Raw genomic sequence first — 17,620 nt, 5'->3', positions numbered from 1 at the left:
GTGGAGTTTGTAAGGCAGATGACTTTAATCATCTCTTCTGTAATAAGTATAAGAAATATTGAAAAAAGTCCAGGTGGCCTTTGCTGCTCAGCAGGTGAATGCTGTGATGATGAACCAGCTCACAGGCCAAAGCTGCCATGGGTCCGTTCCAGTCCCAGTGACTTAGCCAGAAGAGAGCTTTGCCAGGTGACTTCCCAGTGCTGGGTGAAAGGTGAGAGGCAGTAGCTGCATATATTTCAAACATGGGCCTTGAACATGATAGGTAGTACAGATAGAGGAACTTGATTGAAAAATGAACAGGTATAGTAGCTGTGAGGGAGTTCAGATGGTGTAGACAGTTAATATTCCACCTGTGAATCTGTTATTAGAGCAGAAAACTTACCACCATTTAACTGAGACCCAGATACAGTGTTTCTTTATCAAGATTTTTGTTTTAAAGTTGCAGGTTTTTTTCTTCACACATTGCAAGTTAGCTCTTTTTAGATTTTCCCAGTGCTTTGAATTTAGTTTTCATTAACTTGCCTCCAGTACACATTACACTTCATGCTTTGTTAGGTCACCTTGACACCCTTTATTCCCTGTCTTCCTTCAAAGTAATGGCCCTTGAGTATCTTCTGAGCCTTCAGCTTCATTATGGACTAAACCAAGACTACTTGGAGAGGTTAAACTCTTCTTAGTGTTGGTAACTAGGAAAACTGTTTTGAAATGAGATGTTCAAAGTTATTTAAATAGCTTTTTGCTGAGAAACCTTAGTGGACTAATAAGGCAGAGGGTATTTTGAAATCCAACAAATAGTTCCCACAGCTCACACACAGAAGCCCAGAAGACAATTGTGCAAAAAGTTGGTGGTGGTCGGCTTGCCCACTGGACCCCTGCTGGACTGGGGGGCCGAGGAGACGTGAGTGAAGACCTGCAGCAGAGGGCTCCACGGGCCAGCTGATTTTTCCTCTATGTTTTAGTACTAATGTGTGTGTGATTTTTTGTTTTAAAAACACCTGTTGGATTTTCTGCATATTTTAAATTTTTGTATAGTTTTGAATTCTATATATTGTTTTGGAAGGATACTATGTAATGATGATGGGCCAGGCCTAAAGTCATTGGAGACTTTTAATGTATGTAATATTTCATAGATTGCATGCTATTAATAGTCTGTGAGGGTAGTATTTGTTTTATCGTAAGTTTCCCCCATTTATCTTTTTATAAACGACAAGATGGTTGGTAGAAATTCTAAATGAGTGCAGAAATCTTACATGCTACATAATATTGTGGCAAAGCTGATCCAAGCCTAAAATCTGCTGACCAGTAAGCAACCATTTTATCAGGCTAGAGGGAGTCTTTCTCCTCTTGAAGTGTTTTTGACTTGTGTCCACTCCGTCTTTCCTTAAAAACAAGGGAGGGGGGAGAAGGGGAGGAAGTTAAGAGTTGTTCCCTTTTTTAAAGTATTGCTTATTTCAAAGGCCATAGGGATGTAAATGAAAACATACTTTCTTGTTGACCTTATGGCCTGGGCAATAAATTGAAAACCAAAATAGCATCAACGTGTCAAAATCTAGACTTGAGAGATTGGGCCTGCTATGTTTGAAATACATATGAATCCTTTAAGATGTCTTGTTCAGTATTTCCCATCTTTTGGCTACTTGCTTTCTGTCTTCTCCAGGGGCCTCTGCTGTTCCTGCGGTAGGGTTAAGGGCCTGCTACTTTTGCTGTGTTGCTAAGAGTCACTGGGTGAGACTTTTTCATTCCTCCCTTTTCCCTCCTGCCGCCTTTTATTAGCCAGAGAGACTGTTTTATATATCTTCACAGTGGCTTCTGTGATGTAGCTGTGCTCCTCAGCAGTCACGATGATTACTGAAAATTTATCTGAGGTATCAAAATGATAGTAGTTTGCTTTTATCCTTTTGTGCTCATTTTCTTTTAGCAGGTGACCTTTCTGTATTAAGAACTTTTTTTTTTTTTTTTTAACCACCTTTTTTCCTCAGTGGAGAGAGCATGGCATGTCCTGAAGGCCACCTCTCCCTTTGAAAAGGGTTTGATGGAGGAAATAGCAGGTGGGTTGCCAAGTCTTGGAAAAGAATGGGGATCTGCATCACTTCTCATGTGTTCACTTCTGAACTACTTTGGCCAGAAACTCCTGATCAGTGTTAAGGTGATGATTTCCCTCATGTGATTTACTTAAGAGTTATAGAATTTTAGCTAGATGAGATTTCAGAAATTTTAGTTCACTCCCATTTTACTGGTGAGGTTAGATGTTTCAGTTTCAGATAACAGCTAGTTAACAACAGTAGAATTCCTGACTCAGCGCCTGGTATTCTTTCTACAACTGTCTTAATTGTGTTGTATGTTTCTTTTAAAGTTCTACTTGATGTCTTCAGGAAGATACTTGAAAAGATATGCTATGTTTTGATAAATACCATTCAGAGTGTTGTTTAAAGGAGTGTATTGAGTACAGCCTTAATTAGTGAAAGTAATCTTCATTTTAACCCTTATAAAACTACACTCAGTACAAAGGGTCTTTTCCATAAAGTGTATGTAGCTAAAATGCTACAGTGTCTCAGCACTGAAAGGAGCACAGCACAGCCTCATTTGAGAGAGCCTTAGAAAACAGTTCTTAAACGGAGGCGTTACCTGAAGTTTATGTTGATCTTTGTCCCTGTTTCTTGAGAATCTCATAATTCTTTAAAAAAAAAATTGACAAATGAAATGACAGGGCCTAGCTGTGTATAAATGATCCTTGCTAAATATCTTGAGGGTTTTTGTAAAAAATCAAACAAAAAACAGACAAAAAGCTTATTTTCACATTAAAATGGAAATGTCTTTTGCAACTTCAGAATTCTACGGAAAAGCAGTTTTTATCATATTTTGTGTCCATGCATCTTTTTCTTAACAAAATGGTTTACAAAAAAGAATGTAAACAATTTGTGATCTGGCCAGTTGTACTTTTAGCTCCCGGAGGGAGGGCTGATGTTACGAGCTGAGTAAGAACCTGAGTAATAAGAACCGCGTAGGGAAACCGGAGGGAGCAGGCTGTTGCCAGCAGCGTTTCTTGTCTGTGCCATTAAAACCACCTCCAGATGAGCTGGGGCAACATTCACTTTTTAATTTTGAAACTGTGTTTGGAATTAATTGTTGCTGTGTACTAAAAACTTGGCCTAAATAAAATCCTACAAAGTATATCCAAATGTCTTGTGAATGTATTTCTGCAAGTAACCTCTTCTGTTTCTTTTCTGGCCGCCCTGTGCGGCTTGTGGGATCGCAGTTCCCCGGCTGGGGACTGAACCTGGGCCACAGCAGTGAAAGCCCGGAATCCTAACCACTAGGCCACCAGGGAACTCCCGTAACCTCTTTTCTAAGGTGGTAAGTCTAAGTGTGTCAGAGAGAATCCTTCCCTGTTGCTCTAAATGATTACTTTCTGTCCCTGTTTTTGCTGTAAGTGAACCTGAGGTTTTGATCACTTTCCACCAGATACATACAGTTCTTTTAGTATAAGGAGACCATCTATTCTTTTTGCCCTAGTTGGTAAATGATAATATGATTTGTAAATACATCCGAATCCACATGTATACATACCTTGACATGGCGGTCCAGCGCATGACTGTGATACCAAGGCTTTGAAACAAAAAGCACCCCTTTTTGTACTAGTTTGTACCTAGCTGTATTTTGTTTAAAGAAAAAAAAAAAAACACCTTAAAAGTTATTTTCTTAAAGGTTAATCAGTTGAACACATCAAATTGTCCTTTGTCTACCTTCACACTTTATGTGCGTGTTACAGTCTATTTTGGGTCCCCGAGCATAAACAGCAAAACCAGGTTCGTAGTGGTGCTGACCCAGAAACAGTCACGTACAGTTCTGATGTTTAAATGAAATCTATGTATTCTTTTTATTAAGGATTGGATAAGCTGACATAATGAAAACACGCAGCTGAAGAATTACACAGACTGTATGACTACTGTCCTAAGCCATTACAATAGTTTACTAACAAGTTTAGTTAACTGGCAAGAGTAACTTAGAAAATAACTTAATCCAGCAGTAGAACAAAACATCAGTAGTACTGAATATATCTCTCATATATATATCTATATATAGGTCCGCACAATCAGGGAGCAAGGCACATAATGAAATGAGAGCGTACATTTAAGCAGAAGAAAATAACAGCAACAAAGCTGAAAGAAAAGCCAACTTCATCTTGACCGAGCTGTGCACAATCATCTGAGTGATGTCCTCTGTCCAGTACTTGCAATGCAGTTCCTTTTGCCTTTTTCATGCTTTAAAAAAGTATATTCCTACATTGTATCTATTCATGGCAAAGCTCCCACAGCCTAGATGTCAGTGTGAGCCTTGACTCCATTTTTTAAAGGAACGGGAAGAGGGGGAGCAATCCCAGTTAAATATAATGTGCAATTTTTCTTTTAAACGGTAAACAATGTTTTTACGACATTCAGCACAAGCTAATATTTTAAATGTACATTTCTATAAAAGGAGTTCACTAGTGGCTGATAATAAAATTAAGCAGAATCACTTGAAACATTCCAGTTAATGCTTATTTTCTAGGAGGAATTATTTACAAGTAGAGAGAAAAATATAGGAGGTGGTAATCATGAAAAATGGCAGTTTTTGGCATTAGGTTATAATAAACTTAAACAATGGACAGTTTCCAAAATGCAGGTTTTTTTTTTTAAGTGCCACAAGCATGTTCTGCGTAAGAAGAGGTTGAGGCTTCAATTATGAGCTTGCTATTAATAGCCATCTGTGATCAGCATTCACTTCGGAACTTGGCCATCTTTTAAATATGTAGTATTCACCATCACCCTGACTCAACTCGCTTCTCTAAATGTCTTTGGTAGAAAGCAGCCAGACCCCGTTTAGGTAGATGAAGCCATCTCTTGTGAGACAGTTAACTTTTTCTGTTTCTGCACGAACTAGAAACTCCTTCCTTCTCTTTCATTAGCACCTCAAAGTTTGCTTGTTGGATTTTTTTTAATGCTGTTCCTCCAAAAGAGTTCAAGGCACTGGGGATTATAGCAGATACTTCCTCTTCTAAATGGTTTGTTACTTCAACAAGCAAAGAGCAAACCAACTGGAGATTGTTTCCTTCAAGTGTTCATCAAGTATGTTGTGTTTAGCTTATTTTTACTTAGCAAGTTTATTCTACAGCTAAATTTCAGATTTCTTTTACCTGTAGACCTTCCAATTAAGAACCGAGCACTTGTTTAGTGTGAGGGAGACCGGTAAAGAGTTACCAATGATCTTCTATTCAATTTTTAAAGGAAAATAAATCTTGAAAGATACTGGGATACTTAATTCTGTACTACTTGCATCTCTCCCTGGGTTAAATCTCAACTTTGTGAGTGGTCACATATTCATATAGGGTTAGGAATAACTTGCTTTATGCAAATGATGTACAGTGTGTAAAACAAACGCCAAGAGGCAAAAGGAACTTGCAACCTAAAGTCATTTTTTAGAAATAGATGTCCTCTTATCAAGTATAAGTATACATCCAAATTACGAAACCTATGTTATTTAAAGCAAGTCATTACACCTATAACCACACAGGGTCATACAGTTTTAACTGGTCTGAACTTAAAATCTGTGAGATTACATAAATTATAATTTATCTATCTCTGAAGCTAACTGTGAAAACTATATGAAAAAGTTTGGTAATATATAAAACTAGGCTAAAAGGGTTTTTACTTGTTTAAAATCACCTTGTGTTTGTAACATAAAATTGCTTTTAGCTGAGTGAAAAAAAAGTGAAAGAGGGTTCTGTTGGTGGCCTGATAGTCAAATCAAACCAATCCTACCATTACCTGAAGTATTTTTTCAGGCTAATCGTAGCCTTACATCCTTGACATGAGCTTATTAGCAGTTGTATTCTCCCAGAATAGCAGCTTCTGAAACTCTAGTTGAATGCACTGCTCCTATTAACCTTGACCTCAGAGTTGTTACTCTATTGGAGTTATTCCTTATGGTCCCCCAATTTTGTTTAGATTAACTTTCTTGATAAACTCAGGACTGCTTTCAGTGGCACATTAAGTTACACAGAGGGGCCTTCCAGGACAGTTCGCAGCCCCTCAACGGGATATGCCATCGGTGGGCAGGAGCACCTTGATGTCAGAGGACTGCGAAACATCAGCGTGTCTACATTACTTTGAGATGTTCCCTGTAACTTTTCTGAAGCCAGCAATCTTATCTTAAAAAGCCCCAGAAATTAAAAAAATCCAATTTACACTTAAGTGGGTACCTGGAAACCTTAAGAGTAGTTACTTTTTCCAAGAGTATAATTCTGTAGCAGCTAAAGAAAAAAAAATATATATATATATCTGAGCAGTAAAAGCCAAGCTTCAGTACAGAACAATCTAACATTTACATGATGAACCTGATGTACTTGTTTTATTAACAGAAGAGGCTTTGCTGCCCTTTAGAGTTGGTGCCAAAACTTTAAGCATAGGAAACAATTTTGAAATTCTGTGGTAAAAGGGTGTAACTAATTAAGCAAATCACTAGCTCTAATAGGCACCTGTTTGCACTGCCCTCAACAGCAGCATGAGTTCATCTGTGCTGTTCATTTTTTGGTACAGCCAAGCCAACTGACAAAGATTTTCTTCCTTGACCTGAAGAAGCTTTGCTGAGTTAGAGCTGCTGAGCAGAAGGCAGTGAAAGAAGGCACAGTACTAGCGTCATCTGGCAGTAGGTGTTTTCCTTAAACACACCAGGCAAGAACAACAGTACAAAAATAACAGTAGTCTCCACACACCCCCCCACCCCCCAAAAAACCCCACATCCCAACAAAATTCCAAATTAAAAAAAAAAAAAAAAAACCCACTAGGGAGTAAAACACTAGAAATATATCTAAAGTATGATTTTGGTTTTTTTGATTCAGTTGTTTTCACACAAAGAGGAAAAAAAGGTGATTAACCGCCTTTTCTGTCTGGAGAAATGTTAAGGGAAACAGCTTGTCAAACAGTCAAGCCACTGATGACTGGGGTAAAGATGATACAGTTCCTCCTCTGGGCCTGTTCTTCTTGGCATCCCTAGTGTTCTAAAGGATGTCTGCTCTTTCAGGAAAATGATACACTAGAAGCGTCAGTTCAGGATGGCTACCACTGGGAACTGACACAGTAAAAAGGCCCAGGAAATCCCCCACTGAAAAAAAAGGCTGGGGGCACATGACTTTTTCCCTCAGGGAAACTTGAAATTGTCCACCTTCATATAAAAAAAGACCACCACCACAACAGAAAACCCTAGTGATGAATATGTATATCATTGGATTCATATTCTTAAAAACTCCTGATCCCACAAATAAGGGTGATCCTTGGACTATAAAGCTGCAGGCAGAAGACTACAGGAAATCACTGATGAGTCACAGTGGAGCTTGGCAGTCTTACTCAAATGTTACTCAAATTGCTGTGCATGCTTAAATTAACAATGCAGATGTGTTAAAGGTCACTTCATAAGCATAAAAATATCAAACACAAAACTGAACTGAAAAGATCTAGAAGTATCTTTTAAAGAAGCAGAGCTGTAACAAATGCACAATGGTATATATTCTTATTGCTCTATAAACACAAGAGTATAGTGTCACCTCTTGGAGAGGTGAGAACGTGGGGGGGGGCAGGGTGCCACTTATTCTCTCTGATGCAGTGCTTTGCTGGAAAGTGGGTTACAGGGAAATCCTGCGTACACAGTACAGCTCTGCTCATTCTTGAATTACTCTCTCTGTCCCACTGTAGTGGCATCGATTTTTCCTTATGGGATGGATAGTGTCAAAGATTTCTGTAGTTTGCACTGGTGATCCCTGTTCACAACAGGCACAGACTTGCGTTACACGGTGTGCTTATTTATCACTGCTGCGGGCGGGAGGGGTGCCTAGTTTTCATTCTCTGGTTTAAGAGCAGTTCTGAGATTGACCTAACGGTCAATTTATCATTGCAAATCGATGAGCCAGTACACATTTCTCTCATATACCAAGGAAAATTCACACGGAAAAAAAGCATCCAGAAGTGTAATGTGAAGCAAACAGAATTATAGTGTCATTAAAGCAAAGATTCCATGTTATACCAACTGCATATGCATAATATGTAATGTCACTTACTGTACTTGGAGTACACGATTCCATCAGAACACCTGGTAAGCAGGACAAATCTCTACAACAAACAAGGACCCTAGTGTGCTCCAGTCGCTATGGATGCAACCGTCAACAAACTCATTTTCTGCCCCTCCCTCTATGATAGTCCCACACTTAAATGAATTCTTTGTATTTCACATTACTAGCCACAAAAAACCTGATTAATGACAGCTGCACAGGGGCCAGTTTTGTTCTCTTTTCTAATCATCCTTCTAGAGAGCAATACACAAAAAGACGCATTTCAGAAGGTGATCTTGTTTTTCATAATGATGCAACATATTGGACAAGGGATGTGTATATCTGATATAGCAGTTGTCTACAGATGCCTAACATCAACATCTACCTACAGCACACACTACAAGGAGGTAACCAGTGACCCAGAGATACACTGGGACAGATCATTCCAAGGGTACTGTGTTGGATATTCTCTTACAATAAGTCAAAGCAAGCATCATGAAGCCACACTTGACGAAGCTTCACAAGCTCATGAAAGGATCCCAACAGTACAAAAAGAACTATGCAGGATTATAGCACTAAATTATCCATGTATTACAGGCAAAGAGCTTATCTGTGACAAAACACATCCTAGACTCCGGTGGGATCATGGCAACAGTACTGCAACTAGAATGGTTTGGTTACACCATGTATTTACTTATTTCTATGCACAACCACGTACAGATAGTGTCTCAAAATTTCCCCACACTGCACTATTACCCGTTCTATGAAGCTGAGAGGTTTTCCTGATTAAAGTGCCCCTTTTATAGCAATGACGTGTCAGTCAAGCAGTTCTAACTTCAGCCAACTGGGGAAAAAACAAAAGCCCCACAGATACACCGAACATTCCGGTTCTCTTCTCAAACTGAGAAGTAGCACATTATACATCTATCCTTAATATATAATACACAACATGCACAGATAGGCCGCACATGGACATTTATAAAATACCTTCTAAATAAATCATAAGTTTTTGGTCCAATCCACATGATAGACAGTAGAAATCATAAGGGACAGGACACACATCCCCTTCCATGCCGCTCCAACCAAAATACACAAAACCCATTGTCAGATTAGGAGAGAAAAAGAATAAATAGAAGCACTTTCAGCTATATATATACATATACATATATGTATACACATATACATACACGCACTACCTATGTATGTATAGCTATGTGTGTACCTGCACATGTACACACACTCATAGAGCTGAACACTCCCTGAATAACGTCATCATACCAGGAGGCTCTGAACACCTGAATTCACAGATGGTCAGGTGAGCTGATTGTAGAACTGATTACACACTCCACGAAAATAAAGTCCTGCGGTAACTACCAATCTCTTGAGAGCTTGGTGTTCTGGTCTCTTTTGGGGGGAGCGGGAGGCGGTCCCCTCCTCAGCGTGGCATAGCCTGATACATGGCTGCCTCCGTAACCGGCCCTCTGTTGATCAGACAGCAGTTCGGGTGGTGGCGGGGGCAGTGCCATATCATCCATGGTGGCGGTGGGTTCTGCTCGGGACACGCGGGAGGAAGAGAGCGAGCCATGCCGGGTGACGGACTTCCGTTGTAGGGTCCGGTTGAGGTCAGCCAGGAATCCAGGCTGGACACTAAGGCTGGATTTGGGAGAGGTGGGCACTTGTGGCACAACTGTGGCCATTGCCGGCTGCTCGGCGATCTCGGCTTGAGTGAGGCGGGTGCTATCGTTCCGTTTGGGTCGTGTGGGCGGAGGGGCCTTCTTCACCGACGTTTTGGACCACAGCTGTGGTTGCGGATTAACAACTGCCACTCTTGGAGAGGTGCTTCCCGAGAATACTGCTGGAATGTCTATGGGGGGGAGAGGAAGCTCTGTTTCCGGCGGAGGAGGTGGAAAGTCAGAGTCAGACGGAGGAGACGGGAACTCCACCACGGAGTCCTTGCCACGCCCACTCAGGACAGATGCTTTTGCCGACACACACCCTTGCTGGATAACTCCGGGAAGGTTGACTCCGGAAAGGTTGAGTTTTCCAGGTTTTGGGGGCGCTGCAGGAGGGGGTGGGGTCTCCTTGCCCGGAGACACCGAGGGTTCTGCTGGCGACGCGAACTTGCTGACTAGACTGTCTACTGAGGGTCTCTTGGGCTCAGGGGGCTCTGCACAACTGCTGGACTTAATGCTGGAGTTGCGCTGCGGGGTCGGAGGCGGCTTCTTTGCCCCGGGGCTGGACGTCTTACTGGTCTTTCTGCCCGGAGATCCACTTTTGTCAGGGGCAGGAGCAGCTGTGGGTGTGGCCGGCGGCGGCGCTGGGGCCGGTGGCGGCGGCGGCGGCGGAGGAGGAGGAGGAAACACCAGGCTGCTCTCGGGGGGAGGCGGAGGGAAGTCCGGAGAAGGGACAGGCATGGAGCTGGGCTGCCACTTGGGTTTCGCCTTCACAGCAGGCGGGGACTGAGGGGCGACGTTTGCCGAGGCGGAGGCGGCCTTTAAGGGTGGCGCCTCCGCGGGAGGCGGGGTCGGAGGCGGGGGGAACTGGCTGGCTATCTGCTTCACCACGGAGGGCACTGGAGACAGCGGAGAGGGCGGGGGTTTTACACAGAAGCTCTGCTGCTTGGGTAACGTGGGCGGGGGGATGGGCCCAGGAGGAGCAGGGGGAGAGGGTGGAACATGAGACACAGGAAGAGCTGGCTGCTTCTTTACTGGGGGGACTGGAGGAGTAGGTGTAGGGGGCAGAGCTTGTGTCACAGCGGGCGGCACAGTCTTGGTGCTGGCTGGTGGGGGCAAGGTCACAAGGGGTTTGGGTGGAGCCTGGGGAGGGAGGGGTGCAGGGATGGGAGGAGGTGGTGGGGTCGCTGGAGAAGCTGCTTGAGTGCTGTGCTGAACGTGATGGATCTTAAGTGGAGGAGGCGGAGGGCTGAACTGCGGCAGCGATGGGGCGCAAGGGGCGGGTTTCAGCTGGGCCATAGCCGAGCCGGGGGTGGGAGGGGGGGGAGGGGGGGGCGGTGGGGGAACAACTCCGTTGGGGGGCACCAGGATCTGGGGCTTCACTGACTGTGAGGTGGAGGACAGAGGCTGCATCCCTGATGGCGGGGGAGGCTTAAACAGGGCTCCTGAATGCTGAGAGGCGTTCTGCAGCCTGGTTATTGTGCTGTACTTGACAAACATCGTGGCTGCTGAGCCTGCAGAAGGTGCAGACTGGCTGGGCAGGGGAGGGGGCGGTGGAGGGGGCGGTGGAGGGGGCGGGGGCGGGGGCGGGGGTGGGGGTGGGAGGGGCGGTGAAGGCTGTGAGGCAGTGTAGGGGGTGACTAGCTTAGGCTGTGGGGATAAAGGGGGCATGAGTGAAGTGTAGGGTCGATTCATAGACTCCATTCTGGCCTGAAAAGGAGTATAAAAGGGAGGATGGGAGAGAGAAAACACAACAAAGAAAACAGTTACAGAGGTAAGCTTTGACTGTCAAACTAAAAAGCAAGGAATCAGAGACATGCATGAAAGGATGCAGCAGTTGGTGATCATAAAGATGGACAGTATCAGGAAGGCTAAAGTCTGACTCCCTGGGCAACAAGGGCATGAAGAAAATTTATTTTCCCAACAATCTTCTCAAATAGCTAGACTGCCTAACAACCTGGGGAAAATCTGCTGCAAAAGCTGTCCGGATGGTGCCAGGCCCTCTGATCGCGGACCTCTGGCTTTCACACACCCTGCCCCGAGTTGGAGGGCCTTGAGCACAGGACCGCCCCCCGGACTCTGGCAAAGGGAGATGTGATGGCTGGAGTTCACCTTTCTGTCCAGGACTGCACCCACATCAAGCAGATGCCGTAACTGGGCTTAGGAGTGCTGGTGCAGGGCCTCCGGAAGAATGAGGATGGCTTTTTGATGCTAGTGAGCAGACACGTGAGAATATGAGAATGTTCAGCAGGCGTGCACAGTCACACAGGAATGAATGAGCTTGACACACACACTCGTGTTCGTGTGAGACACTTGCATCCAACATGCACAGAAGTCCAGCAATGCAGGTAAAGGGGGGGTATTCTTTACATTTGTTTTACTGGAAAATACATAAAGAAATGCTTCATAAACATTACATACAGCAAAAGACCATAAAAATATCATATAGAAAAGCCAGAAGAAAATGAGAGGGAATTCTGAAAGGCTAGAGTAAAGGAAATGTATCAAGAAACAGGAGCTAGAGTTTGCCAACAACTTGCTGACCAGCCCATCTGGGCCCCTCTTGGCACTGCCCAAATGACCACATCGGGTCATTTATTTCCTGGAGCCACTCATGCATGAATGTGGTTCAAGGACTTCTGAAAAAACAGAGGAAGGACCCTTGGCTTAATAACTTTGGGTATATCTTTTAGGTTCTTTGAACAAACTGTGAAGATCCAAGATAAACCATTTGTTTCCAATTCTGAGTGACATCTAATTAGCATTGAGAATGCTTAGGTTAGTAGACTAAAAGGCTCATTACAGGGCTGAGTTCTAATGCCCATCAGGACATTCACATGTTCCTTTAATAACTGCACATCAAAATAAAAGCATTAGTCTGCACGATCTGGTTACACGAATCACCCAGGTTAATGTGTTTCCAAAGAACAGCCCCTGACCTTAACTTGACCCTGTCTTGTCTGCTGCAGGGGTGTACACCTTAGCTGTGCTGGCCTTCTCACTTGGCACCTGAGACTGAGGTAACAGGAGAAGAAACACACAGGGGGTCAAGACTCAAACACACTGTCACTGCTGCATGGCAGGGTTCATGATCTTTCTGAAACTACGTGCCATGACAGACTATACTGCTTCGTCACAGACCATGTGGACCTTTGCAATAACAACTGAGTAGTTCTACAACTTAAAAATGCACACAGATAACACCATTAAAAGGCAAAGTAAGGCAAAGGACTTTTCTTTAGGCATCTGAATTATATAAACCCTGCTTCTCCACAACATACATGGAATATCAGCACCAGACAGTGCAGTTCCATTCAAATTCATTAAGTTTGGGAAGGAAAAAGAAATACTTCTTAACAATGTGAGCCTCTGATAAGGGAGTTAAACAAACTGTCAGTGTCTTGAGAATTTAGAACCAATTCTCAAATATTATTTCTGAGAGAAAATTGTTCCACCCCCACACTGGGCTACTTGTGCCTCTTCCACCCTCCCCAAGCCCGCTTAATCAACCACATATGCAAATAAAGGAATAAATTGAGGGAAAATACCCATTTAATTCTCACTGGTGAATGTACTTGTATATAAGTGATTCAGACAAAAACAACAACAAAAAATCAAAATGATTATTGGGTGAAAACAAAATGGCCAGGCCAGCCTGGGTGTGCCATGGGCTCGCCACGATGGTGTTCCCTCGCCTGAGAGGGAGAGCATGGCTGGGACGCTGGAGCCCACAGGACTTCAGAGGCAGTTTGATATGGTGTCTTTCAACCAGTTTTTTTCTAAACAATCTTGCAATAATTATACTTGTCCTTTGGTGTCAATGAGCAACCTTCTATGCAAGGCTCAGGGATCCAAACTTTTAAGGGGATTAATTGGAATTTAGTCTTCCACATAAACTATAATTTGAGAAAATTCATCAATGTGCAGAGAAATGCCAAAAAGCGTAAAAGAAAGGAAGATCAAGGAATGAGTCTGAATAAATTAATAATGAATAATAATCAGCCCTTAGCAGCTTCTCTGGAACAAAATTAAGGCATTGGCACTAGAGGGTGCTGTTGCTCCATCCAAACTGATTAAGAGTTGAAAGGAGGGAATCCGTTATTTCTTAAAATTCTGAGCCACTGATAAAACACCTAGTTTTTGTTTTTTTTGAGATCTTAGATCATCAGAGCCAAGTCACATATATCCATGTCTGAGAAGAAAAGAAAGAATACTGAAATAAGGCCAAGAAAGATTCCTAATAAAGGAATAAAGGAGCTACACCCCTGGAACACCACAGATTTCCCCTCTATCCTGACCCAAGCGTGTTACCTTGCTGGACTCTTCCAGCTGCGTGCCTCGCTTCCAGGCCTCGGAGAAGATGGAGCTCACGATGCTCTGGGAACGGGCGTGTCCTGCCGGCTGGGTATCAGACACTCCACTATCAGACTGATTGGAGTGATTGGACTGAGACTCTGTTTGAAACAGATTTTCAAAAATCAGATTAAATTAGTCAGTATTGTGACAGTATAAATACATATGTTTGGTTAAATCTTTCAAGGTCAGATGCAATGCAGAACGACAAGTTAATTTTACCCGACTCATTTCACACAAACACAGCCGTTGTTTTCCACTAGAAAACGTTTCTTGTCCTAGGGCGAATAGGAAATCTCGATTCTTTTAATTTTTTTATTTATTATTTTTCTCTCCCTGTGCTGGGCTGACATGACCCAACATCACGGGATTTTATTCTTTTTTTCTTTCTTTTTTAAGCTCTTCATTGGAATATAATTGCTTTACACTCTTGTACCAGCTTTTGAGGTACACCAAAGTAAATCAGCTGTATTTATACATATATCCCCATATCCCCTCCCTCTCGCGACTCCCTTCCACCCTCCCTGTTCTGGCCCTCTAAGGCATCACCCATCATCGGAGTTCATCTCCCTTTGTTATACAGCAACTTCCCACTAGCTATCTATTTTACATTTGGTAGTGTATCTATGTCTATGCTACTCTCTCACTTCAACCCAGCGTCCCCTTTGCTCCCTACCCCCCACCCCAGCACTGAGTCTCCAAGTCCATTCTCTACATCTGCATCTCCACTCTCGCCCTGTTACTGGGTTCATCAGTACCATTTTTTTTTTTTTTAGATTCCCTATGTATGAGTTAGCATACAGTATTTGTTTTTCTCTTTCTGGCTTACTTCACTCTGTATGACAGACTCTAGGTCTTTCCACCTCATTACATATAGTTCCATTTCATTCCTTTTTATGGCTAATATTCCATTGTATATATGTGCCACATCTTCTTTACCCATTCATCTGTTGATGGGCATTTAGGTTGCTTCCATGTCCTGGCTATTGTAAACAGTGCTGCAATGAACATTATGATACATGTTTCTTTTTGGACTATGGTTCTCTCTGGGTATATATGCCCAGTAGTGAGATTGCTGGATCATACCGTAGTTCCGATTTTAGTTTTTTAAGGAATCTCCAAACTGTTTTCCATAGTGGCTGTACCAACTTACATTCCCACCAACAGTGCAGGAGCATTCCCATTTCTCCACACCCTCTCCAACATTTGTTGTTTCCAGATTTTTTGATGATGGCTATTCAGACCAGTGTGAGGTGATACCTCATTGTGGCTTTGACTTGCATTTCTCTGATGATTAGTGATGTTGAGCGTCTTTTCATGTTTGTTGGCCATCTGTATGTCTTCTTTGGAAAAATGTCTATTTAGGCCTTCCGCCCATTTGTGGATTGGGTTATTTGCTTTTTTGGAATTAAGCTGCATGAGCTGCTTGTATATTTTGCAGATTAATCCTTTGTCAGTTGCTTCGTTGGCTGGATTTTCTCCCATTCTGAGGGTTGCCTTCTTGTCTTGTTTGTGGTTTCTTTCACTCTGCAAAAGCTTTTGTTTCATGAGGTCCCATTTGTTTATTCTTGATTTTATTTCCATTATTCTAGGAGGTGGATCAAAAAGGATCTTGCTTTGATGTATGTCACAGAGTGTTCTGCCTATGTTTTCCTCTAGGAGTTTTATAGTGTCTGGCCTTACATGTAGGTCTTTCATCCATTTTGAGTTTATTTTTGTGTATGGTGTTAGGAAGTGTTCTAATTTCATTCTTTCACATGTTGCTGTCCAATTGTCCCAGCACCACTTATTGAAGAGGCTATCTTTTTTCCACTGTATATTCTTGCCTCCTTTGTCAAAGATAAGGTGCCCATATGTGCTTGGGTTTACCTCTGGGTTCTCTATTCTGTTCCATTGATCTTCCTCTCGATTTCTGTGCCAGTACCGTGATGTCTTGATCACTGTGGCCTTGTAGTATAGTTTGAAGTCAAGAAGCCTAATTCCACCAACTCTGTCTTTCCTTCTCAAGATTGCTTTGGCTATTCGGGGTCTTTTGCGTTTCCATACAAATCGTAAGATTTCTTCTTCTACTTCTGTGAAAAATGCCATTGGTAATTTGATCGGGATTGCATTGAATCTGTACATTGCTTTGGGTAAGATAGTCATTTTCACAATGTTGATTCTTCCAATCCAAGAACATGGTATGTCTCTTCATCTGTTTGTATCGCCTTTGATTTCTTTCATCAGTGTCTTATAGTTTTCTGCATACAGGTCTTTTGCCTCCTTAGGCAGGTTTATCCCTAGGTATTTTATTCTTTTTGTTGCAATGGTAAATGGGACAGTTTCCTTAATTTCTCTTTCTGCTCTTCCGTTGTTAGTGTATAAGAATGCAAGAGATTTCTGTGCATTAATTTTGTATCCTGCTACTTTACTAAATTTATCAATTAGTGCTATCAGTTTTCTGGTAGAATCTTTAGGGTTTTCTATGTATAATATCATGTCATCAGCAAAGAGTGACAATTTTACTTCTTCTTTTCCAATTTGGATTCCTTTTATTTCTTTTTCTTCTCTGACTGCTGTGGCTAAAACTTCCAAAACTATGTTGAATAATAATGGTGAGAGTGGACACCCTTGTCTTGTCCCTGTTCTTAGAGGGAATTCTTTCAGTTTTTCCCCATTGAGAACGATGCTGGCTTTTGGTTTCTCATATATGGCTTTTATTATCTTGAGGTAATTTCCTTCTATGCCCATTTTCTGGAGAGCTTTTATCATAAATGGATGTTGAACTTTGTCAAAAGCTTTTTCTGCATCTATTGAGATGATCATATGGTTTTTATCCTTCAATTTGTTGATATGCTGTATCACGCTGATTGATTTGCGTATATTGAAGAATCCTTGCATCCCAAGGATAAACCCCACTTGATCATGGTGTATGATTTTTTCAATGTGCTGTTAGATTCTGTTAGCTAGTATTTTGTTGAGGATTTTTGCATATATATCCATCAGTGATATTGGCCTGTAATTTTCTTTTTTTGTGACATCTTTGCCTGGTTTTGGTAACAGGGTGATGGTGGCCTTGTAGAATGAGTTTGGGAGTGTTCCGCCTTCCGCAATATTTTGGAAGAGTTTGAGAAGGATAGGTGTTAGCTCTTCTCTAAATGTTTGATAGAATTTGCCCGTGAACCCATCTGGTCCTGGGCTTTTGTGTGTTGGGAGATTTTTAATCACTGCCTCCATTTCCATACTTGTGATTGGCCTGTTCATGGTTTCTATTTCTTCCTGGTTCAGTCTTGGAAGATTGTATTTTTCTAAGAATGTATCCATTTCTTCCAGGTTATTCAATTTATTGGCATATAGTTGCTTGTAGTAGTCTCTCATGATGTTTTGTATTTCTGAGGTGTCCATTGTTACTTCTCCTTTTTCATTTCTAATTCTGTTGATTTGCATCTTCTCCCTTTTTTTCCTGATGAGTCTGGCTAATGGTGTATGAATTTTGTTAATCTTCTCAAAGAACCAGCTTTTAGTTTCATTAATT

General features: G+C 42.2%; 1 protein-coding gene across 7 annotated transcripts in view; it reads right to left on the bottom strand.

Annotated features, from left to right (window-relative positions):
* RAPH1 (Ras association (RalGDS/AF-6) and pleckstrin homology domains 1) overlaps positions 1–17,620 on the bottom strand; it is a 128,932-nt gene that overhangs the window by 28,296 nt on the left and 83,016 nt on the right. For 4 of the 7 annotated variants that reach the window (XM_057745792.1, XM_057745793.1, XM_057745794.1 and 1 more), the window contains 2 exons: positions 14,065–14,207; positions 3,854–11,463 (listed from right to left, as the gene is read on the bottom strand). In XM_057745792.1, coding sequence (XP_057601775.1) covers positions 9,451–11,463; positions 14,065–14,207 — 2,156 coding nt within the window. In that variant the 3' untranslated portion in view covers positions 3,854–9,450. Of the gene's footprint in view, positions 1–3,853; positions 12,134–12,692; positions 12,769–14,064; positions 14,208–17,620 lie in introns of those variants that run through there. The other 3 variants (XM_057745796.1, XM_057745798.1, XM_057745797.1) reach the window with 3 other exon arrangements.

Source organism: Hippopotamus amphibius, chromosome 8 (genome assembly GCF_030028045.1).
Source record: "Hippopotamus amphibius kiboko isolate mHipAmp2 chromosome 8, mHipAmp2.hap2, whole genome shotgun sequence".
NCBI lineage: Eukaryota > Metazoa > Chordata > Mammalia > Artiodactyla > Hippopotamidae > Hippopotamus > Hippopotamus amphibius.
Note: the sequence above shows the minus strand (reverse complement) of the source record. Positions and strands in the feature narration are given on the sequence as shown.